This window comes from Phaseolus vulgaris, chromosome 9 (genome assembly GCF_000499845.2).
Source record: "Phaseolus vulgaris cultivar G19833 chromosome 9, P. vulgaris v2.0, whole genome shotgun sequence".
Lineage (NCBI taxonomy): Eukaryota > Viridiplantae > Streptophyta > Magnoliopsida > Fabales > Fabaceae > Phaseolus > Phaseolus vulgaris.
Window position 1 is genome coordinate 23,804,063 of NC_023751.2, and position 24,538 is coordinate 23,828,600.

A 24,538-nucleotide genomic window follows, 5' to 3' on the forward strand; every position below is an offset into this window, starting at 1 on the left:
TTCTTATTGCCAGAATAAGGTTAGAGGCCTCTTTAAAGCGCTCCCAATTATTTCCAGGACTCCTTCACTTTTTCATCTTTTATTAGTTAATTGATCTTCGTTTTTATATATAATAAATTGGATTTATTTATAGTGTCGTTATTAGACATCGAACTCATCATATGTTCCAGGGTATTATCATTCCAACCACTGATGGAATCCAAACATTCTCAACCACACACTGAGGATAAGTTGTTTGGATTAGCCTTGGAATAAAGAAAAAACTACCCCCACAACAAATTCCCAATGACTATCCATAAATGGATTTAATATCAAAATGACGCATGATTGTCAAATGTAGCTGCTAATTTAGGCTCAAATGGTGGTTTCTATCTTTTGAGGGCTCTTGATGGTGGTGAGGAGAGGGTAGATGTGGTAAGAGGTGTCAAAGAAAGAAGTAAAAATAAAACTCAACAACACTGCTACAAAAAAGATTATGCTAAGAGTTTAAAAAGACGGTCTATCATGGACCATCTATAGAAGACTACTTGTTATATAAAGGTACAAGGAAAAATCATTATATACAATATTGCCTAAGCATGTATATAAAGATATTTCTAAATTCAAACCTAAGACAATTGGGCATAATGAACTAAACAAAATAAGACTTCAGTTATGCTAAAGTTTTTTTTATACATATTATTTTGTATTTGTAAATGTAATGCCATCTAAAGACATCCCAAAATTATTGGATTTGCATTACAAATCATATCATGAATGTAGGCAGAAGGACTAAACTTTGTCCTTAGTTGGAAGAAAACATTAACTTCAATTTGTGCAATTATCTTCAGACAAAGCAATCATCTAGGAAAACCCAAAAGGACACGTGCCCAAAAAGGAAAAGGAATGCCAATCATAAGGCTCGATCAGACGTATCCTTTAGATAAGACAGGTAGCAGGCGAACCTTTCTTGAGCTGTTAATTAGCACAAAGCAACATTTCCTCAGCCCTTTAGCCGAATTCGTTGATTGAAAAGACCTCAAATTGCACATTGATCAATGAATTGAAAACTTCTTTATGTACACTTTTTACATGTCTAGAGGCTTGGTTGGATGTTTCTGCTCCGCACGTAGGTTAAAAATTGAGTCGGTAATTCTGCTAGAAGTGCTTGAACAACTGAAAATCCACCTGCAAGAGAAAAAGTTTGCAAATTATTTTGATATGTTAGGCATCATTCACCAAATATTCATTCTTTGCAAGGTATATAATTTTTCTTTCTTAGTGCAATCAACGTGATTTCATACAAGGTGCTGATACCCTCGTCATTACCTCAATCCTAATTGTTTAAAATGACACTTACTTTGAACCTCCCGAAATGGAACAAATTGGACTATATCACGTGAAGCAACGCGTCCATATGAACTTTCAAGCCTCTCTCCCTTGTCTGCATCTAAAACCTAAACAAGAAATTTGACAACAAAATTATTTCACAAACACAGTTCATAGCCTCAGATACCTAACACTACAACTCTACGTATAAAGAGCATACAAGTTTGATTTATTACCTCCATTTCTTTAAAATCAGCACCTCCTACCCCAACAATGAGGATTGATAATGGCAGATCAGATGCTTTAACAATGGCCTCTTTTGTTTCTTGAAGATCTGTCACTACTCCATCCTTGGAGCATACCAATTAAAACTTAGCAGCAGTGATAAAAAAATCTTTATAAAATTCTTAGTAGTAAGAAGGATAGGTGATCTTTTGTTATATGTAAGATAAATATAGAGCATGATGCTTACTGCGCATAATACTATGGATGCATTGAGGCAAACTAGAGAGAAACATACATGACAAAGAACCATTAAGTTATAATAAAGTTACAAATTGTGTTCAATGAGGTAAAATTAGAATTTGCTTTCAGAGATAAATATTGAACGCTGCAAAGTATACTGACTCTTACTGTGATTATTAACAAAACAAAGTACTTTCTTCCACCATTTGCTACAGATTGGCTGGCAATCAGTGCAGCTGTGCTTATGACAGGTCCAAAAAGAGTAGGTCCTGCGAGAGATACATTATGCAGGGCACTTGTGTAAGCCATCATAATTCCTTGGATCCCTTCCACCTACAACAGACAGAAACTTCTGATTAATAAAGAACTGTTTCAATATGACAATACAAGCAAGACCAGACATAGCAGCTCTACCTCACAATAATGACTACTTCCATTCAAGTTGAAGCAATGAGAAACAGGACCATCAATTGGTCGTGCCCCAAATCCCCAAGTAGGAAATCGTTTGTCTGAATCATAAAACTGTAACACTTCCCCAACCTCAACAATTGCCTAGAAAAAAATTCATAGCACATCAATGATGGATCAATTAAAAATATAGTTGTGAATTTACCAAGAATCATTTCTCACCCTCTGGTATGCATTTGGCCGCCCTGAAGGATCAATATAATGCAAAGAATCAGGAAGGCGTGGATTTCCATTCGAAGCTGGTAAATAAGAAAAGGGTCACTGTAAGAATATATTTCTTCCCCTCTCATTCCATTCATAACCAGAAGCATGTTAGCCATTAGATTAAGTTTATCTACTTTTATCCAAGAGATAAAAACAGTGTTGGGGTGGTGGATGGCAACCTCAAACCAGCTGTTGAGTCTGACAACAAGGACTCAGAGGGTTAGAATTTTGGGAAACCCATAAATGGTTCCTCAAGGTAAACTGTGCACATCCAAACTCCACCCAAACAAGTCGCACAAGTGGAAATTGAAACCAAAGCATTATTGAGCTATGAGGCACGGACACAAATACGACACGGACACGGAGATATGACTAAATTGAAAAATATAAGACCCGGACACTGCAAATATACTAATATACTTCTTAATCTGAAAAAATTAGTAAAAAAATCTAACAAAAGATAAACAAATTTAAATTATAATGTTTGAATATTTACATTTATTCATCCTTATTGAAAAATACAACTTCTACCATTATTGTAAACCTCAAAGTGTTAAAGTGCTTTTCAAGGCTAAAAATTAATGTATCAGCAAAATATTTCAGAAAGAACTTATTGTTCATGTTAGAAACATAACAAATTAGCTATATAATATATGTTTGGGTATCTTTTTAATTTAAAACAGGAAAATTGTAATGAAAAATGAGAACAAATTAATAATTGTGCCTAGTGGTATAGGCAAATAAACATAAAATGATTAAATACCATTGCAAGAGTAGAAATCTCATAATATAATCAGCCTTAATAATAGGGGTTAGGAAATATCCATTGTCGAATTGGAGGCTGGACTTGCAACAATGGTCTGAATAATTGCCATGTCAATGGCGGAAGGAGGATGCTGGAGGAAGTTTCAGTAGATCCACAGCATGCCTACCAAAGATTGTACGTATGTGTACAACAATTTGTAATCTCTTGAAGATACCCAACCAAACACAGACCAAGCGGACACAAACACATTACCCTCTTTCATTTACACTATATTTCCTTACACGCAGTTTTATGTCTTTATCATTTAAATTCATCCGTATTTCTCTACAATTTTAGCCAAATCGCATATCTGAATATAGCTTAGGAACCCATAGATAATAAACATAGTCCCTTTCTTAGCTAATTCTCTAACAGAAAATGGGATCATTGTATTTGCAATGAATTATTTTTTTTTCAAGATGTGACCAACTTGTCTAGCATACCTACACAAGATTGTACATAAATTTTGGCATGTAATTAGCTATTGTTTTCAAATTTGACAAACATTTTCTAGCTTACCTACCAAAGATTGTACATAAATTTTGGCATGCCAAGTGGGACCAATGCATTTCAAGTTCAAAGTGGTGTATGCTACTCAAGTCTGGTAGGAGAGTCAGTATGGATCCTTCGCTATTAAACACCGAGAAAAGCAATAGTGTCCATCCCTTGTGTCTAAAGCTATACAGGACAAGTGTCTCTCCACCTATTAAGCCAATGGTTCCAACAATTGATGGGCTTCCTTCCACCTTCAGTGCTTTCACAGGCAACTATAGGGGTTGTGACTCAAGTCACGGAAGGGATGGAAGAACATAGGAGAACAAGTCCCTATCTATGTCAGTCAAGCCACTTGAAGAACATAGGAGAAAATTATTAAAAGGGATCTCATGGGTATACTGTCTTCTACAATTTGAGCTCAAGGTCTAACTAAACCCACAAAACCAATTTGCAAGATAAGAGTTGGTTAAGCCTCAAAAGTTTCTAATTAATATGGGATGAACACTACTCTTGAGTTGAGGTTCAATTAAAGCTGTCCCAAAAGAAGTAGCAACTGTGGCAGACTAGGAATGATCTCAGTTACAGCGACTTTCCAATAATATCCATAAGAATTTGGCTTTGATTTTAACTGAGCCCAATGTCATGTGATTCATGTAGCCAACTTCAAACAATGGGATAAGGCCATTGTTGTTGAAGTTTATGTTAAAAAAATTGAGATGCTATTGGCACAGTTTCCAAAAATTCTAGAGAAACAAGTATTGAAATACTTTATGAATGGTTTAGTGAGATGGTTGGAAGGAGGATTCATATTCATGTTCATTCACAAAGTAAATTAGGTAAGTGGATTGTTTGTCTAAGGTATTCTTGGTTTCAACCTCACAAAATTAGTTTGTATGGTGGGGATTTTCCCTATTTATACACTATTTTGACCATAGAATCTCCAACCTCTATGATTTAAGACTTTTTGTCTTTGGGATAGCATGTGAATTGCTGTATTATGTATGGTTTTATGTTCAGTATTGTATTGTATTTTATAAGTTTATGAATTGGTGTTCTATCACATCTTGGAATAAGATATTCCATTTTCAGCAATTAATAACATAAGACTTAAAACAAGTAAGCACAGATTTAAAAATTACAAATACAATAATCATAATATTATCGTGTCCTTCTCCATCACTCGATCTTTATGTTTATACCAAAAGATAGTACAATGGGTTTGAGGATATTGTTCTGCACCTGTAAAGTCAACAGCCACCATGAAGTTCAATTCAAACCCCCCCGCCAAGTAATCCAAGAAAGTATATTGGACACTTTCAATAAATTTGTCCACAAATAGTTGGCTCTTTAACACCTGTATTATAGTCACATAAGCTTTAAGGGAAAGACAGGAATTCATGATAGAAATTAATTTAATAATAATATAAGACCTTATTATCATGGTTTTGTCCACCAGAAGACGGCAAACATAAATTTTCTCCTTGTCCAGTATTATGAATGTTCTCAAACTCAGCCAGAGATCTCTCCACTTTTCTGATAAATCAAGAGTAAACAACCCTAATATGTATTTCAGCAAAGACAGAGACATAATGGAAACATGGACAGATAATTAAGAAGGTACTGATGTTTACCCAATTAAATCATGTTTTCCATTGCTATTAAAGTTATAGCACTCTATTATCAAAATACTCTCCTGTACATTATAAAAATGAAAAATTAGATAGCTTCAATTCAACTATATGTAGAACATCATGCCACAATGTACATGTCAATGTTAACACAGTACTATGTAATGATGAAAGAAAGAAATTATGGAAGAATAATATTTCTAAATTATAGTTTGTTTTCATGAACACAAAAACCTTTGAAACAAAAAGGATAAGATACTTTTAACAGGCAATGAAAACTAAAAATGGCAATATAAAAGTGTGATGGCCAAGTTCAACACTAACATTATTAGATAAATGGCCACACCAAATGACATATCTGTATTTAAGTTCAATACCTTGCTTCCTACTTGTTGAATATTCACAAACACAGATTTCCATATTGGGTTGAGATCATTCTTTATAACTTCTGTTTTGCAAATTGGAATTTGGACACCACCTTCTACAACTTTTGATATCAATAAAAAGGGGTCCTGCAAGATAAACAAAAACATGTATTGTAGCAAAGCGGGCACTCCTCATAATATGAAAAAGAAAAAGGACACAGGTTCATACATTTCTTGAGAAGAGATCCTTGCATTCCAAATCTGAACACCTGAACACCATCTCTATTGCAGTCTTTGAGCTAACACATTCCTCAGCATGCACCAGAAGCTTCCCACAGTTTTTGGGAAGGGTAGATCTCAAAGAATCTTCCGTGTGTAGATCTATAGTCAGTGATTGATCACGCTGTGTGATTATCTGCAAAAGCCAATTTGTTAATATTGTTGTGTACAATTTGTTGGGATATAAATTTGACTGCAATAGTGCAAAGGGAAGAATAATGTAAATGAGCATTTCGTTCTTGGTTTAAAAATCTTTTAATGAGCTCAGTAGTTGCCAAATGAATTGTTAGATATATTGTTAGATATTTTTGTCTATGTAATCGGTTTAACCCATATTTTTTGTATATTTTTTTTCTATATAACCATAACCTTATGTGTTCAATATACACAAGGGGATTTATCCTATTTTTTTCCTTTCCTTTATTTTATTATGGTATCATTGCCTGGTTACGATTCAAGGACTTGGGTTATGGGCCCACCACGCTTCCTATGCGCTTTACAATAATGGAACTTGGGAACTAGTTCTTTTAGGTTTTGGGAAATTTGTTGTTTGTTGTAGGTGTATTTCTGCTATTAAAGTTGGTCCTTATGGTACTATTGATAGTCTCAAAGCTCATCTTATGGTTAAGGTTTATACTCAAATTTTTTGTTTACACCATGGCGATGCTTTTTCTCCAATGGAAAAGATGGCTTATGTTTGTCATAGCCATGGTTGCTCTTCAACTATGACCTCTTTATCAACTACATGTCAAAAAATGTCTTTCTTATTAGGGATTTGAAGGAAAAAATTTATATGGAGCAACCTCTGGGCTTTGTTACTCAGGAGAGTCTTCTGGATTGGTATGTCGTCTCTGCAAATCCTTATATGGCCTCAAGCAGTCTCCTAAGGCTGGGTGTATATATCTCGTAGTATATGTTGATGACATTGTTCTTATAGGAAATGATCACCATGACATCTCACAGGTAAAACAACACCTTTGTCAACACTTTCAGATCAAAGATCTTGACAAACATCTATTTCTTAGGGATTGAGGAAGCACAATCCAATACTGGTATTGTTATCTCTCAAAGAAAATATGCATCGAATATTTTGGAGGAAATTGGGTTGATGAATTCGAAATCTATTGATACACCCATGGATCCCAATGCCAAACATCTTAAATATCAGGGAGAGCCTCTCTCAAATATTGAGAAGTACAAAAAATTAGTTGGAAAATTGATCTATCTTACTATTACTTGTCCTAATATTTCTTTTGCAGTGTGATGAGTCAATTTCTTAATTCTTCATGTGAAGACTATTGGAATGCAGTCATTCGTATACTGAAGTACTTTAAAGGCTTTTCTAAAAAAAGTCTGTCATATGGTCACAATAACCATACTAAAGTCGTATGTTATTCAGATGTTGATTGGACATAATCTTTATCTAATAGAAGATCAACTCTCAAATATTGTGTCTCCATTGGTGATAACTTATCTCTTGGAAGAGCAAGAAACAAAGTGTTGTGAAGAGATCTAGTGTAGAAGCATAATATAGAGCTATGACCTCAGTTACGTATGAGCTTATTTGGCTTAAACAGTTACTTAAATAATTGTAATTTGGAGAGATCACTCAAATGACACGTATATGTGATAATCAAGTTGTTCTTCATATTAGCTCAAATCCAGTTTTTATGAAAGGACCAAACATATCAAGATTGATTGTTATTTTATTTAAGAAAAAATTGTTTTGGGAGATATCAATACTTACAAGGGCCTAGGATTGATTATATTTGCAACAAGCTGGGTACATACAATTTATATACACCAATTTGAGGGAGAGAGTTAGATATTATAATATATTATCCGATATTATTATATTTTTATTTATGTAATGGGCTTGGCCCATATTTTCTATATGTTTTTTCTCTATATAAAGATAACCCTATGTGTTCAATATATAGAAAGGAATTTATCCTATTTTTTCTTTTTCTTTATTTTAATATGAACAATGACCTTAAAACAGAAAGATTACACATTTTCAAGATCTACAATTACATTGTGATCCAACTTCATTTGTAGTGCAATGAATTCCTTTTCATTGTCAGAGTTGTGTCAACATAGAGTTTAACATTCTCAAAATACCTGAGATAGTACACATGTAGCCTCACCAAGAAATTGCTGCTCATCTAGCTCAAGCATCTGCATATGTAAACCAAATAGTTAAAATTTGGACATATTTACATTGATATTCTCTATGAACACGTTATCACATCAAATGAACAGGAAAACAAGAAGGCCAACATGGCCTACAAATATTTTTCATGGAATGAGTTGGGAGATGACCATTGCCCAAACCTTTAAGCTAAGTTATGAGAAGTTGTGCAGAATCTACATATTCGGAAAAAAAAATTAAGCTGGTTTAAGTAGTTATGCAGTGGTTCACAAGGGAGTTGTAAGTAAACCATTTATGCAAATGAAAGTACCAAAATTGTCTAATGTCTGCTCCTAAGGTCCATGTTTTATAAAGTGCAGGGTTTTACTTATCACCTAACATGCTATGATTACTTTTCAAATTTTAATATCGATACAGAAATAAAAAGAAGCATATAACATGAATATCATCTCCACTCTAAAAAGTCTTGGACTAAAAAATGTAAGAAAAAGGAAAATATAAGCCAATGCAAAGGTCCAAAAGGTAAACATAATCATATGGAATAGTAACTCCAACAGCAACACAAATATATAAAGACTTGAGACGTTGCAAGCAAGGAGATCAACATAGATTAGGATGTTGGAAAAAGCATACGCATGATGTTGAAATGAAGTTACTTTTCATGCAATACAATTAAATAGAAAAACGCAATATAAACACCCTAACTTTTGCCAATTTTCAAGAAAATTATTTGATAAGTTCGTATATATTGGTCATTGTTATAGCTTGATGAACTGCAGGAAACATTAAACTACTTAACGACAACTACGTAACACAAACATTTTCTAACCCTCACATTCTTTTATATGAAGTCCTAGACCTCAGATTATCATATCCAAGAGACAATCCTCAAAATGATGGATTGTCATGCTTATGATGGTTACATTTACACTATTACACAAGATAACGGACCATTAATTTATCACACCCTATCTCAAGCTAGATGATACCTATACATTTTCCCTCCTTACATATCTTAATACACATTATAAGATTCTCAAAAGCCAGCATATTAGCACACATTTTCTCAGTAAAATAAAGAAAACTGGGAAAAAAACTATTGAAGCTTTCTGATTTGCTTAAATTTGTACTTAGAAGGAGAAGAAAAAAATACGTACAGAAGTATGGATAATCAATAAAATAATATAGATAGCATTGATAGAAAAAAAGAGAGTCATTCATTCAGGTATAAACTTATAACCACTGTATGCATAGATTTGTTACCATATTTATAAAATTCTAAGAAATTGGAAATGATAGACTAGAATCTAATGTGATGAGCAAATTTTATATTGGAACCACATCTTACAAAAAAAGGAACCAAGTATCAACATCATACAAGCCATCATAAAACTATACCTTTATATCTAGATTGTGAAACTGAGTATCAACATCATACACACGAAACCTGTGACGAAAGAATTTTTACAGAAAAAATCTGGTAAAAATAAAAAATCCTCATCTGCCTTGGTAGAAGTATAAAATATCAGATTCAAACTTACACTAAAACCTGAACAACCTCAAAATGATAAATGAGGGTGTGTTTAGTAATCCATGTTGGGCTTGATGAACTCAGAACTATTTCTGTACGGCAAATTTCCTCTAGTGCTCCATTTTTTCCTTTTGCATAAAGAACCATCATCGGATTATTCTACATCAAATAAAATTTAAAATATTAAGTATGCTAACTCTGGGATGGAAGCGAGATTCACTTAACTGAAACATAATAACATTAGCTATTAAAAGCATTTTTCTTTATTTTTTAAAAAAATGACAATCCTATAAACAGATGAACACTTGACAGCGGCCATTGGTCCTTGTGGTTTATTGGCACAACTACGATAACGAAGTCTATTTCGACATTCCTTGACCTCTTATGTAAATGTAAGGATCTAGTAGAGTCTAGTCTGAAACAAGAAGGCAGCTAAGCTATTAGATTTTGAGGAGTTCAACATTATTTCTTTCATTTTTTTTTCACACAACGGGATATTCTTTATTTGAAAAATATCATTCGTTAGTATACTTAATAATAATCATAAGGAAAAAAACTGTTACACTTTTTTCTGTTTTTACTAAGGAGACTCAGTTTGCACTTGGCCGGGATTAGAGAATTTTCTTTTCTTCTTGTATTTTCAGTACTTGGTGAAAGAACTTCTTGACAGAGATTGCAGCTCCTGAATTGTATAAGTAAAATTCAATTAGTTATGATTGGAATGGTAATAATTTTTCCTATTATGTGTTTCTTTTTTTTTCCAAAATGTCCGTGCTGATAACTTGACAAAGAGAAGACCAATATATGCAATAATTGAGCTGGCATAAAACAGAGAAAAACATAAACAACAGAGTAGTGTACAAGTTCGATTCCAATTTCGACCAAACGGAACCGAAACAAGTAAATAACTAAATTAAATAGGTAAGATACGATGCAAGAGGTTCAGATTCGCGAAACGCTTAACCGACGGAACGAACCTTGAAAAGCACATCACGATCACCCAAGCCAGAAGCGGAAAACGACAACTGAAGCACAACAAGAGGTAATTGTAATGTAAAATCTCTTTCGTAACTGAAGGCGAGTGAAAAGGTGAGAGCGTGAATAAAACACGCTGAGAAACTCGACAAGAAGCAAAAGAAAGAACCTCGATCTGAGAGAAGAGACCGTGGTGGCCGCGAGACCTGAGGAAGAGCTCGACGGCGTCGTTTGGAGCGCCGGCAAGACTGCGGAAATCTCCGGCGGTGCCGCCAATGGCAGCGCGGCCTGCGGTGACTTCGGAGAAGCAGTTTCCCATCGAAAAGTGCGCGCGCAGTGTGGCGTGTGTGGCTTGACCTCAGTCTTTCCGTCAAACTCAACAGTGACTGGGAATGAAATAAACAGAAAATGAAAGGAACAAAACCATATATGTACACACACAAACAGAAGAATATCCAATTATATAATCTAATTTGCAATTTCCCAAATTTTCATCTTACTTTTCTGCTCATTTCATTGCTTTTTCTTTCTTTCTTCCAAAGAAACGCGTTTTGTCTCCACCTTTCTTTAATTTTATATTTTCTTGCAAATTTAAATTATTTTTTATATAAATTCATTTAAAAGTTATTAATAAAAACTATGCATGTACATAAATATTTAAAGTTGTGAATTATGAATGTTGCATGCAAATTATAGTAGAAGTTTGCTATAGCTATTACTGTGTTGGACTATTCGTTTGGTATTGGTGTGGCAAGTGGCAGGTCTTAATCAGACCAGTTTCGAATGAAGCATCTTTAAAGAAAACCCACCACTCTAGTTTGGATTTGGAAGATCATGTTGAGGTGGAAAACATTAAGAAAACATAAAGTTTTATTATGGTGTGAGGAAATGTTTGATAATGTTCTTGGAAAGAAAAATAAAAGGAATAATTGAGGTTGGAATTGAGGCATTACCCCCAAAAGTGGCTAACCAGACATGAGTTGTAATGTCTGATCAACTTTCACAAACAAAAAGGGACGTCCTTCCATGCATCACTCCTCTTTCGACCATGCTTTACGCTCAAATAATGCTCCCTTCACCTTCTTCTTTTAACTACCATAAACTACAACACCACCTCCTTTATTATACCTTTTTTTTTCATCTTAATCACCCTTTTACCTTACTCTAATTTGCTTAGTGTAATTTGCTGTTTAAAATTAAAACAAGATATTATTTTTTTATAAAAAAATATCTAGGTACTTTCATATAATCCTAAGTTACTCTTTGGATTCGGATGAACACCCCGGATTGAAAAGCCAAAAAATGTTGAGTTTGTATCTAAGGACTTGCGGGTAATGAAGGGAGGAGAAAATGAAAAATGGGTTTTTACTAAGTTGTGAAGATTGGGTAAGAAAGTTTTACATTTTACCTTATTATTCTTCACCACCATGTGCCATAATAGTTGCAACAGTTACATGTAGTTGTAGATATTCGTTCTGCATGAGATTAATTAAAAAAAATATTTTAATTAAAAAACAATTATAATTCACAAATAATCAATCAAAATATTTTTTTAATAAATTTTTAAATACAAGGACAAATGTGTAAAGTTACATTTCTATCAATTAAAAAAAATATCATTTCAATCACATTTATCACATCATTCAGAAATTTTTATAAACTTTCCCTACATTTTTCACTTTATTTACCTTAATCCAAACACTCTAATTTTCTTTACACTTTCTCTTCAAATCATCTTCTTTTCACTTCTTTGTTTCCACTCCCTCATCCAAACACAATATAAAAGATATTTAAGAGAATTCCAGCCAAAGATTTCAACTTCTCCGGCTAAAATACACCTTTTTCAGAAACTCCCACTAACATTGCTATGTATAATTACTTCAAAGTTAAATTTCTTTTAAAAATTCTCCAACAAACACGGCAAATAAATGTTTGAAAGGCTCTATGTGGTGCACTTCAAAGTTTTTTATTGAAGATGTGGATGGATTAGGTTAGTTTTATTTATTGTTATTGAACATGTGGATGAATTGGTGTAGGGTTGTTTAGGTTTTGTTATCAATAATCATTCCCAATTTAATCATGATTAATGAAGATTAATGTAGTTGGCTCTTCCATGCATGCATGAATGCCTCAATTGTCTATTGTTTTCATTTTCTTAAAATTTTACTTCTTCACCCATCAATTATCTAATAACTTTCGTAACCATCATTATAATTGGCCCTCCAAATTTAGTTTCCTATTAAAGCAAGTTTCTTGGAAAGAGTGTCCAAAACTTCATCCTCTTGCATGCCAATCATAAATTATGAGGACGTGTCATGCTTCCGTCCACAGATGAAAGACCAATATTAGTACCAAAAATTCAAAATCACAAGCCCTTTTTATATCCTCTCTTTATTTCCTATTCAAAATTGATGTTCCACCAAAAAATGTATCTCTCTCTTACTTGTTAGTTTTAATGATTCAAAAGGCTTTTCTGATCCTCCTTTACCGTTGTTAGTTTTATTATGCGCATATGCAACTATACATGAATGTAAAAGGAGATAAATTATAACTTCATTTTTTCTGTTACTTCAGTTATTAATTTCAGGAAACCATTCCCTTAGAAGATTCTGCACAAACTTACCTGCTTTACATGTTTTATAGACTCTTGCCACCAAATGCTAATGGCACTAAACCTTCAACTAAATTGTCTAATGAGAGCGCCTTTAGTACTTATGCGAAAAATATTATTTTATGCATGGAGCTTTTGATGGAAGCATCCTCAGGATAGGAGAAGACTTTAAATTATTTAAACTTTTTCCCAAAGACTTTTGATGAAAATCTTGGAACTAGAATTTTTTTTTCAAGAAAGATTCCTCGATAAAGATTCTAAGAGAATACTCTCTTTTTAAATTTCAAAAGAACAAGAAGTGAAAGTTAATTAATTCAAGTTCAATTTTAAAGTGATTTTACAAGAGGCTCCTAGCTTCTTTGCAACAACCTTATAGTTGCACTTGAAGAGAAATTTGGAGAGCACACTTTCCATGTAGCTAGTCCCTCCTTTTTCTTATTTTAGGCTTGTTTTATGGAGTGTGGGACTTCTAGCTTAATCCTAGTCACTAGGTTTTATAGGGTTTTGATTATCCAACAAGATCCAATTAGAGACCCAATTTGAACCCACGTATTCATCTACAAAATACAAGAAGAAACTACACCTACAAGAGAAAATTTACTATTATACAATGTGTACAAGACTAAAAAGAAAGAAGAAAATCTAATATTTTACTCTTTAAATGTAGAGTTTTTCTTCACAATGTTTCATCTTCTTATACCCTCTTAACCAATGGTGTTTTAGCTGGATTGTCTCTATCTAGCTAGTTACATGTCTTTTTTAAAAGGATTCACAAATTGGTTATGTCAAGTGTGTGGATCATGAGGAGTGTTTATGTGGTTATTAATTGTTGGAAGTGTATCTGACATGTTAACAAGTTTGACATTAAATTTTATTGGCTTTTAGTCTATATTTGTTTATGATAAATATTTTGTATAGAATTAAACAAGAGTACTATATATTTGATTTAGGGTTTAGGTAATACAATTCCATGTTTCTCACTAATGATCATCCATAGGTAAGTACCATCACTATTTATTATTATTATTATTATTACTATTATTATTATTATTAACAAAAAGCAATGAAACGTATTTATGATTGATATTCCACTATCGAAACATACTGAGAATGAGAGACAATAGAGACTGTGACCAATAGTGAGAGGTCGTGTCCAAGAGTGAGAGGCGGTTGACAAGATATTGAGAAATGAACAATGAGAGAATGAGATATTAAGGAAACCAAGAGTGAGAGACGAGAGAGGAACTATGAGACTAAGAGTGAGAAAGAGAAAATTAATGAGACTGAGAGTGAAAGAGACGATGGTACCGAGAGAGAAAGAGTGAGAGTCACTGTGACATTGGGTAAGAGATTTGATGACTATTTTACGACAAATGTATTGTGTCAGAAGTCATAAATTATCCCTAAGGACGGATATCGAATCCACGAAGAATAGTTGAATTCTCAAGTAAAATATTTACTAAATAAAAAACAATAATTAAAGTTTGGTGGATGTTTGTTGTATGTGAGATTCCAAGAATTGTAAATAAAGCAAAGTAAAGAGTTGGTTCATTGAATTGGGAAAATTGGGATTGAGGTTCATCCTTCTCACTCTTTTGTATTTTGAAAAACATAATAATATTCTATCTTTGATTGATATTAATACCCATATAAAATTCATTCATATTGATTTCTCGCATATAAAATTATTAATATAGTATCATAAATATCAATTTCTCACATATTTATAAAAAAAATTTATCCTTACAAGCATATATTGATAGCAATTAACATTTCAAATCTACTCATGACATTCAAATATGTTAAGCATTATCATCTAGGTCAAATGCTTAGAAGTACTTTTCATTCAAATCTAAGGATCAAAATCATGATAAAGCAAGCATTAAAATAAAATGACAATATCAATCATCAATCAAGAACAAAATATTATATTTAAATATCACCTCAATACATAAAAAGTTTGATTACTCCCAATCTCAATTCCAAAGGTTAAACTATGATTATTTTATCAATAAATATCCATAAGTGTGTGTCTTTTAATATGTAATATTATTGGAATATGACACTTATCAAGATTCAAAACAAAAGTGAGAAATGTTGGCGAGCATGACTATAAGAGACCATTTTTAACACGGTTTAATTTTCAGATTGGAGTGCTGGCGAGGTTTGAAGATATTAATTTTAAGATATTCTTTTATGTCACGCTTTTTAATGTGTTGGTTATTGAGAAATTATAAGCAACGTAAGATATGTTTTATGCCAAATTTTTTAATGTGTTGGCTATTGATGAATTACAAGCAACTTCCAAAAAGTATAACTTAAAACATCCATGACTTATTATTTGTGGCCCATAATATGCATAAGTCATATTTATAAAAACGTTGTCTTTTCATTTCTATAGTTGAGAATATACCACATTTTTATTGTTTTTAGACAACACTTATTTTAATGTGATTTATTCATTTATAAAGGCAACACCTTAAAATTGTGGCTTAAATATCAACAATTTATAATTTGTGTTCTTTGGTGGTCCACACGTCACACTTATGAAAGTGTTGCATTTTTCACGTTTAGGTTTTATTTATATACCCGTGGACAAGTTTAATGTTTCCTAAGAAAAAAAATGTTACAATTTAAAAAATGTGGGATGTGGGCTAAAGTAACCACGTTTTAATAATTGTTATCAATATTAAAGGTAACTTTAATTTTATATGGTTTAATATACTGACAACTAAAGGTCACATTTTTTTAATATGCTTTATTTTTTTTAAGCCATGCCACAAAATTATTGCTTAAACAAAAAGTGTGGTTTATAGTGATGCATAAGCCACAATTGTAAAAGTGATGCATTTTCCACTTGTAGGTTACATTTATATCAACGTGGCCAATTTTAGTATTTCCTAAAGTAATAAATGGTATAGTGAGTTAAAGAAAATATGATAAAAGCACGAGTGGACATAACCAATGTAAAAATAGTTAATTTTTTAATATGTTAATCTCAGCCTCAGAGACGCTAAATTTTTTAACGTGGTAGTGTCGGCCTAGTCGATACTTATTAAGCTGATGTAAGAAAATGAAATAATCCAAATATTTCATACTTCGAATTTGGGTTCCCATTTTTCTTCCTTTCTCATTTCCTCTCTTTTCCCAAATATTCAACTCCTCATAGGTGTTGGTTAAAATATATGGTTGCAAAAAGTCTAATTCTCTTTCAAGATATATGATGGTGTTTTGTGTTTTATTGTTGGAATCTTGGTTTGGTTATGAATGTCTATCTATGTGAAAACCTTGTTGGCTTGGAGAAACTAATAAGTATTTTTCTTTTTTGGTGAATAGTTTGCCCTTTCATCTCGATTTATTCCTTAGAATCCTGAAATTAACAGAAATTTGGGAATAAATCGTTCTTATTCAAATTATAATCACAAAATATGTAAAAATGTTCAAATTCATAAATTAGAAGTTATATTATAGTTATTTTATCAATTAATATCCATAAATGTCTGTATTTTAATATAAAATATTACTGAAATATGACACTAATCAATTCCCTAGTGAGGGTCCAATTAGACTTCCACCTTTTAGTGGTATAGAACAAATAGATTTTGTTCTTGGAGTCATTATACTCAATAGACCAACTTGCAAAACAAATTCTCACGAGACTACGAACATAGAATCTCAAGTTCAAGATTTCGGGTTAGATTCAAAAGAGTTTTAGCCCTTGTGTTCTACCTATTTTATTGGTGATAAAAAAGATGGAAAATGGAGAATGTGTTGTGAATGTAGAATCATCAACAACATTACAATAAAATAAAAACACCCAATTTCTAGGCTTGATGACATCCTAGATGAAATGCATGAGTCCACCATGTTTTTAAAATTGATTTAAAGAGTGGTTATCATCGAATTCAAATCAAAGAAGGTGATGAGTTGAAAATCTCTTTTAAGACCAAGCTCGGGTTATACAAGTGGTTGGTGATGCCTTTTAGTCTTAATGCACCTAACACTTTTTATAAGGCTTATGAATCATGTTTTTAGGAATTGCATATAAAAATTTGTAATAGTTTATTTTGATGATATTTTATTGTATAGTAGGAGTATTGAGGAACATTTAGTCATCTTAAACAAGTTTTACTTTTTGGGTAGATATTATCATCTTTCTAGGATTTGTAGTCATTAAAAATGGGGTTCATGTGGACCCCAAGAAAGTCAAAGTCATCCAAGAGTGACCAACTCCACAAAATATGGGAGAAGTTATGAGCTTCCATGGTTTGGCAAGCTTTTACAAAAGATTTGTTCCTAACTTCACTAATCTAGCTTCACCACTCAATGAGTTAGTGAAGAAGGATGTCATATTTTGTTGGAAAGAAAAACATGACCAAGCTTTTCAAAAGCTTAATGCTCAACTCATTAATGCATTCGTTTTATCCTTGTCTGAATTTTCAAAAAAAATTGAACTAGAATGTGATGCATCGAGAGTTGACATATGTTCGATTTTGTTGCAAGGAGGACACTCCATTGCGTATTTCAGTTACAACCTTCACGGTGCCTCCATCAACTACCCCACCTATGAAAAAAATTGTATACTCTAGTGAGGACCTTTCAAAGGAGTTTGTCATTCATGGTTACTATAAGTCACTTTTGAAGGGTCAAGGTAAGCTCAACAAGAAACATGAAAAGTGGGTGGAGTTCATAAAGCACTTTTCATATGTGATTAAGTACAAGAAGGGTAAAAGTAACATTATGGTTGATGCCTTATCTAGAAGTACACTTTAGTTCCAGAGTTGGGAGCCTAGATTCTTAGATTTGATCACATAGCATAATTGTATATGCTAAAGACTTTGATTTCTCCTCCACCTTTGTTAGTTGTCAACATAGAGCACAATGAGTTTTATGTTAGTTGTCAACATAGAGCACGATGAGTTTTATGTATCTAAGGGATATTTTTTTAAAGAAGAAAAAAATTGTATACCCTTAGAGTCATATAGAAAACTCCCTGTTAAGGAGACTCGTGAAAGAGGCATCATGGGGCACTTTGGGGTTGAAAAGACTTTATGTTTCCTTAAAGATAGTGAAAGTAGAAATCAAATGGATAGGTTGGGGCAACAATATAAAAAAAAATGGTTATGTCATTTCGAAACAAGTGGATCATTTATGATGAAGAGGATGAGCTTCAAGTTAAAGATTTAGAATTTTTGCAAAGTGGAACCATGTAGTATCAGACACAAGATAGATCTTCCAAGGAACGAGGCTTTTTTCGAATAAGCCAATTCATTTGGGACCCCACATATCACTCTTTTTCCTATTCAAAGATCAACCTTTTGTTTATGTGTTTTCACACCGACAATTCTTTACAGATGAAGAGATGTTAAGGGAACTCCTTACAAATTATTTTGGACCCATATTAAGAAAAATATTCAAAGACATGGTCATAGATGCATATCATGTTTACCAGCCAAGTCTAGAACAATGCCTCATGGACCATATATTCCTTTTCATGTTTCTTTTTCTCCCTAGGAAGATATTAGTATGGACTTTGTCTTTGGTCTACCTAGAACGTGGAGGGGCTTTAATTCCATCTTTGTGGTAGTGAACCGTTTTAGAAAAATGAAACACTTTATACCATGTTGCAAAGTGAATGATGCTAGCAACATAGTTAAACTATTCTTTAGAGATGTGGTTAAACTTCATGGATTACACAAGACAATAGTGTTTGATGGAGACATCAAGTTCAATAGTCATTTTTTGAGAACTTTATAGGAAAGACTAGGAACTAAGTTTAATTTCTCTACCACTTGTCACCCCTAAACTGATTGGCAGACGGAGGTAATAAACATGTCTCTATCAATTATGTTAAGGGAAATCCTAAATGGTAATCACAAATCTTTGAATGAGTATCTTCCTCACATTAAGTTTGTAGGGTAGTCCACGAGACTATTAGGATCTCACATTTTGAGGTTGTGTTTGGTTTTAACCCTTTTACACCTTTAGACTTGATACATCTTCCTAATGTTAATGAGTTTATACATAAAGAACGGGTATCCAAGGTTGATTTTGTAAAGAAACTACATGAGAAGGTTAAAACTCAAATACATATCGATATGAGAGATACACAAAACAAAACAATAAAGGGAAGAAAGAAGACATATTTGAGGAAGGGTATTGGGTTTGACTTCACTTGCGCAAAGAAAGTCCAAACTCAACCCCTGGGGTGATGGTCCCTTACAAGTCCTCAAGAGGATCAACGATAATGCATATTAGTTAGATCTACTAGACTAATATGAAGTGAATGTCACATTTAATGTTAATGATTTTATATCTTTTGCAGGTGGTACAAATTATGAGGCAGGTCCTACAAATTTAAGGACAAACTCTTCTCAAGATGGTAGGGATGATGGAACATCCCAAGTAAAGGGACCAACAACTTATGGATTGAAGGATACAAAAAGACTAGACCTTCACTGACCTCAATAGGCTCAAGCTACTCTCAAAACACAAGTTAACCCTAGTGTGTAATATATTGTATAAAGTAAGACATTTAGGCCTTTTATTTAGGCCAAGTAGTAATGGACATTTAGGTCCAGTAGAATAGGTGTTTGGGCTTGCATTTAAGCTTTGTAATGTAGGATGCTAGGTTAAGGTTAGACTATGATTAGAGTACTATAGCTAAGGTCTCAGTTAGGCTCACTTAAGTCCAAGAGAAGCCCTAGGACATCCAAGCTAAGGAGAAGAGCACATATGCTCACACTTTGCACATATGTGCAAATGTGGAAAGCATGAATGGACAAATGTCATTTGATTCACTCTTTGTGCCACCTTTTTCAGAACAAATTAAATTCTCCCTCCTTTTACCTCTCACTTGGTCGAACCACATTTCTGTAAATAAGAGGCACCACTATTTGTATTTTCAACTAGGAATGAGTATTAATGTAATTCTAAATTTGCATCTCAAACTTGTTCTTGAGTTCCTTAGACTACTCTCCTAAATTTCGTTTCCTTAGTCTTTTCCTTAAGAATTAGTTCAACCTTTCTTTTTAGAAAATTTCTTCTCCTCCACACAAACCTTCTCCCAGCAGGCTTCGGCCTCCTCCTTCAATCATTCTACAGATTGGATTATCACCTCCTACAAGCAACTCCATGAGTTAAATATTCATATTCCTTAGCCACCATTGTCCTATAATTTAGATTAGGCATGGGAGCTATTTTCTTGATATAACCGATAGCTGTGAATGGAAAACAATGATAGCCACACCGATAGCTGTCACATTTTATGGTATCTATTTTTAAGTTTTTCCTTGCGTTATCATCGTCTAATATTATTTGCTTGGCTTAACATTCTTTACATTAATTTTCCATCGCTCCAAAATTGTCGTGTTGTGAGTTTTTGTTAACTAATTTAGTTATATTTGTGAAATGTGACATTATCTATTTTTCTTCTCTTCTTTTCTCACCCACCTAATTTATTTCAAGGATTTGTGTAATTGATTTGCGATTCTTGATATCATTCCTTTGGTACAAAAAGCAGTAAGTAAACATCACATCAGTGTTTTAACATTACGCGCCTTTACATATAAAAAATGCAGCATAATGGAATATTTAAGTAGAAATGTGATTAAGCACTTAGAAATGGAATTTGTTGAGAACAGGTGGTTTGGCAACATTCTCTAGAGTAGAAAGAAGTATTCCCATGTCTGCATATGCTACTCACTTCCCATTCCAGTTTGTTGATCACTTGATATCACCCCTTGCATGGCTCCAGACCTGGTCCATAATAACATAAGTTGATATTGACAAAATTCATTTCAAATATACATTAAGCTCATGGCTAAGATGCTTGTCCAGCAAACAATTATAAATCGTAAAACTTATAAATTATGGATCATCTCCTTGCGGTACTACTGAAAATTAATAAAAAAATCCTTTGCCAGACAATGTTTGTTGAATTAAATTAAGATGAATATGTAGAAGATGGAAATTCTTGAGGAAAGTATGGCTGATTAAATGATGACAAATCATATGATTGCATTGTGAGACATGTTCACCAGGGAAGATTTGAAATCATGTGTTGAGGAATTTGGGCATTTACCTGATGATCTGGCAATGATTGATCATAACCGTGGCCCGCATTTAGTGTGGTGGAATAAATGTCAGGTTGTGAGTTTGGCATATTCTGGTGGGTATAGTGAGGACCCCATGACAACAGGGTATGCCTGCTACCTGCATTTGCGACTGTGGGATGAAAATCATGCGATGGTTTTGGTATACTCCCATATGGATATTGAGGATCTCGCAGCAATTGAGAGTTTGGTATACTCTGATCTTGATATTGATATTGAGGATCTTGCAGCAATTGAGAGTTTGGTATACTCTGATATTGATATTGAGGATCTTGCAGAAATTGAGAGTTTGGTATACTCTGATATTGATATTGAGGATCTTGCAGCAATTGAGAGCTTGGTATACTCTGATATTGATATTGAGGATCTTGCAGCAATTGCGGGTTTGGGATACTCTGATATGGATGTTGGGGATCTTGCAGTGATTGAGGGTTTGAGATACTCTGATATGGATATTGAGGATTTTGCAGCAATTGCGGGTTTGGGATACTCTGATATGGATGTTGAGGATCTTCCAGTGATTGAGGGTTTGAGATACTCTGATATGGATATTGAGGATCTTGCAGTGATTGAGTATGACTGCTACCCACAGGCATCAATGAATAATGAAATTCAGGTTGCGGATGTATAACGTTATGATGTGCATGTTGAGAGAATTGAAATGTGTTAGCATGACCGCAGTCGTTGAGGAAAGTCTGTTCATAAAACTGATTCCTTGAAGTTTGGGATGGCACAGGCTGTGCTGCAGCTGAACAAGGCATAATATTATGAACAGGATAGGCACGACCAGTACGCTCCCCGAGTTGGTTTACATGTTGATAACTCAACAGCATTGGAGCTTGATTGGGTGCCATTCTAGACAGATGGGCATGCTCGGAAAGGGGTGGTCCTGATATATGATGATAAACACTATTCATTGGTTTCTTCAGAAAAGGAAGTGTAGGTGAAGTTGGCAATTCATGTAATGGGCGAAACAATTCTATTAGACTTCTTACCTGCAACATAACAATAAATTCCAAATAAGAAACATAGTTTACATGAGTTTTATTCACACAAAAAGGAGATGCAGAGAAGAAAATAAAAGACTGAAATAATTGTACTTAAAATCAATTTGCGAGAGATCAAAATGAAACATACTTGTCTAATATTGAGTTCAGGATTAAATTTGTTGGAGCCTTTCTGGTAATTGTCTCGAATGACAAGTTTAAAGCTACTCTCTGGCAAGGGTAAACAGTCTTTGTAAATTTTGAATTTCACCTGAACAAAATTAAACATATGAAAGCAGGATACGGGAAATGAACAATAAAGCAATAGATATGGAGCATTTGACATCACAACAAAGTTTTAAGTACAGTTAGTTATGAGAAGCACTTAATGGTCTCATGCCAAAAACTTAAAAGCCTCAACTAGCTGTATGACTTGAAGATAATACATAAACTTTGACCATAAAAAGGAAAATTAGGAAGTCAACAAAAACAACCAGCGAAACATACAATGTTGCAATGAAAACGACACTTGTGACAACTTCAAAAAATAATAGAGATTAAGGTTCATGGGCCTACTCCAAAAACTACAACAATGTCAAAGGTTATAAATAAAATTTCCAAATGCACCAGAAGTACCATCAAGAACCAATTATATTCCTCCACATGTATCCAACTCCAAAGGCAAATTAAGAAACTGACACCCAAAAGTCAAGCTATAATGCTTAGGCAACAAGATTGATGCTACAAACTGCTGAGTGAAGCTACCAATATTTCCACAAACTGCCAATCATTACACAGGATGCTATTTTCACAAAGTGGTTGTAAAGGCTCACCTGAGCAGGGAATTTGTGTCCAAAAGCCAAAGGCTCTATTTCTAGTTTCCCGGTTGAGGTTGCCATATAAATACCGTAGAGAAGCTTCACATCAGTGTCAAACAGAAAAAGATATGCACCAGGATTGATCTTCTCTACATCACTCTTTCTCCCAGCAGGAAGCCCAAAAACTCGGTATTTGTAGCACTCTGGTTTTGTAATTCTATTACACATGAAAATAAAGCCAGAAAGCTTTTCCTGAACGTCAACACCATCCTCTTGGACTTCCATTGAGTCACTGCATAAGTTATCAACATGTCATTTCAAGTGATCTAAGCACATCCTGAATAAACCAAAACTTGTAAATATGAAAAGTTGGCCTGTGAAATTACATGAAGTCTCAAAAATGTCTTCCTTGTATCAATACTTTTCTTCAAAGTTTTTCTTCTTTTCTTTCCTTCCATCACACGATTAAAGGTAGCATAATTATCCTCAACACAAACCCAAACAGGTAATGTACGGTCAAAACGATCATCTAATGATCCTAGACATAAAAGTTAACCGCAGTCTGACTCTTTGTATAGGTTCGTTAAGTGTCTATTTGTATGAGCAGTTGTAAGAATGATTTGACCAGGAAACTGTAAAAAGACACATTGATAAATTGCATCTAGATACTCACTAGGTGTGAATATTTTGATTCTTAAAACAGATTTACCAGTGAAACATATAAAAAATTATATCAAACCAAAGTTATCCAAAGTTGTTTCAACCAAAACATGGACTAAGTCTGGTTTTATGTGTTTAAAGCAAGAAGATGCAAGAAAAACAAGATTAGGTATATGACAAACACTGATGTGAATCTCATAATAATGCATTCTCTGAAACTATAATATTTTCAAATAAATAAAATGCAAGAAACTTAAAGGTTAGGGTATGAGGAAGAATAATGCAAGTACAGTGAATATCGAACAAACGAAGAGAAAATAGAAAACTTTAGAGAGAAAATGAAAAGGGCATTTTTTTTCACAAGAATTGTAGAAGGTAGCATTTTTCAGTGTTTACCTAAAACGAGAATGAGTGAGGAACTGAGAGTGAATAGCTTGCACGGTACAGTAACTGATCACCCGGGTTTCTAATACTCTGCTGGTATAAAAATAATTAAATAATTACTCTAACAACCGGGAACACTGCGCGGTTGAATTTTCATTTTTTAAAATTTAAAATAATGATACATTTACTATTAAATATTATAATTAAAAAAAATTATAAAATTTTACACGAAAAATTAGCATATTGTGGTTGAAAATAGTTATTTTTAAAAGTAATTTTATATAATATTA

The 24,538-nt window shown here is 33.4% G+C and overlaps 2 protein-coding genes across 4 annotated transcripts; both read right to left on the reverse strand.

Moving 5' to 3' along the window:
- Positions 1–652: 652 nt before the first annotated feature.
- On the reverse strand, positions 653–11,409 carry LOC137823134 (protein BONZAI 1-like). Of its 3 annotated transcripts, XM_068628275.1 has the most exons (17): positions 10,845–11,221; positions 10,678–10,725; positions 9,711–9,859; positions 9,568–9,616; positions 8,139–8,195; positions 5,968–6,153; positions 5,751–5,885; positions 5,377–5,438; positions 5,176–5,278; positions 4,985–5,099; positions 2,404–2,480; positions 2,188–2,325; positions 1,942–2,106; positions 1,545–1,658; positions 1,340–1,436; positions 1,072–1,167; positions 653–954 (listed from the first exon to the last, which is right to left on the reverse strand). In XM_068628275.1, exons 1-16 carry the CDS (start codon positions 10,992–10,994, stop codon positions 1,076–1,078), a joined length of 1,737 nt encoding a protein of 578 aa, XP_068484376.1. In that variant the 5' UTR covers positions 10,995–11,221; the 3' UTR covers positions 653–954; positions 1,072–1,075. The 3 variants fall into 3 exon arrangements, with proteins under 3 accessions (XP_068484376.1, XP_068484375.1, XP_068484377.1); XM_068628274.1 differs by having other exon boundaries at positions 653–1,167; positions 10,845–11,409; XM_068628276.1 differs by having other exon boundaries at positions 653–1,167; positions 9,711–10,382; positions 10,845–11,010.
- A 9,346-nt stretch (positions 11,410–20,755) lies between these two features.
- On the reverse strand, positions 20,756–24,304 carry LOC137823136 (uncharacterized). Its single transcript, XM_068628279.1, has 5 exons — positions 23,591–24,304; positions 23,220–23,496; positions 22,538–22,657; positions 21,370–22,395; positions 20,756–21,044 (listed from the first exon to the last, which is right to left on the reverse strand). The coding sequence occupies exons 2-5, from the start codon at positions 23,487–23,489 to the stop codon at positions 21,012–21,014; spliced, it is 1,449 nt and encodes a 482-aa protein (XP_068484380.1). The 5' UTR covers positions 23,490–23,496; positions 23,591–24,304; the 3' UTR covers positions 20,756–21,011.
- Between the last annotated feature and the right edge of the window lie 234 nt (positions 24,305–24,538).

Bases quoted from the DNA above. Each gene is read 5' to 3' on its own strand.
- LOC137823134 (XM_068628274.1), bottom strand. From the start codon at position 10,994: ATGGGAAACTGCTTCTCCGAAGTCACCGCAGGCCGCGCTGCCATTGGC. The intron at 2,107-2,187 runs GTAGAGCTGCTA...TGTCTGTTGTAG, and splicing joins GAAGTAGTCATTATTGTGAG to GTGGAAGGGATCCAAGGAAT. The intron at 1,437-1,544 runs GTAATAAATCAA...TTTCTTGTTTAG, and splicing joins CTGATTTTAAAGAAATGGAG to GTTTTAGATGCAGACAAGGG.
- LOC137823136 (XM_068628279.1), bottom strand. From the start codon at position 23,489: ATGGAAGTCCAAGAGGATGGTGTTGACGTTCAGGAAAAGCTTTCTGGC. The intron at 22,658-23,219 runs GTGAGCCTTTAC...AATTTTGTTCAG, and splicing joins GACACAAATTCCCTGCTCAG to GTGAAATTCAAAATTTACAA. The intron at 21,045-21,369 runs GTAAATGCCCAA...ATTATGGACCAG, and splicing joins AATCATTGCCAGATCATCAG to GTCTGGAGCCATGCAAGGGG.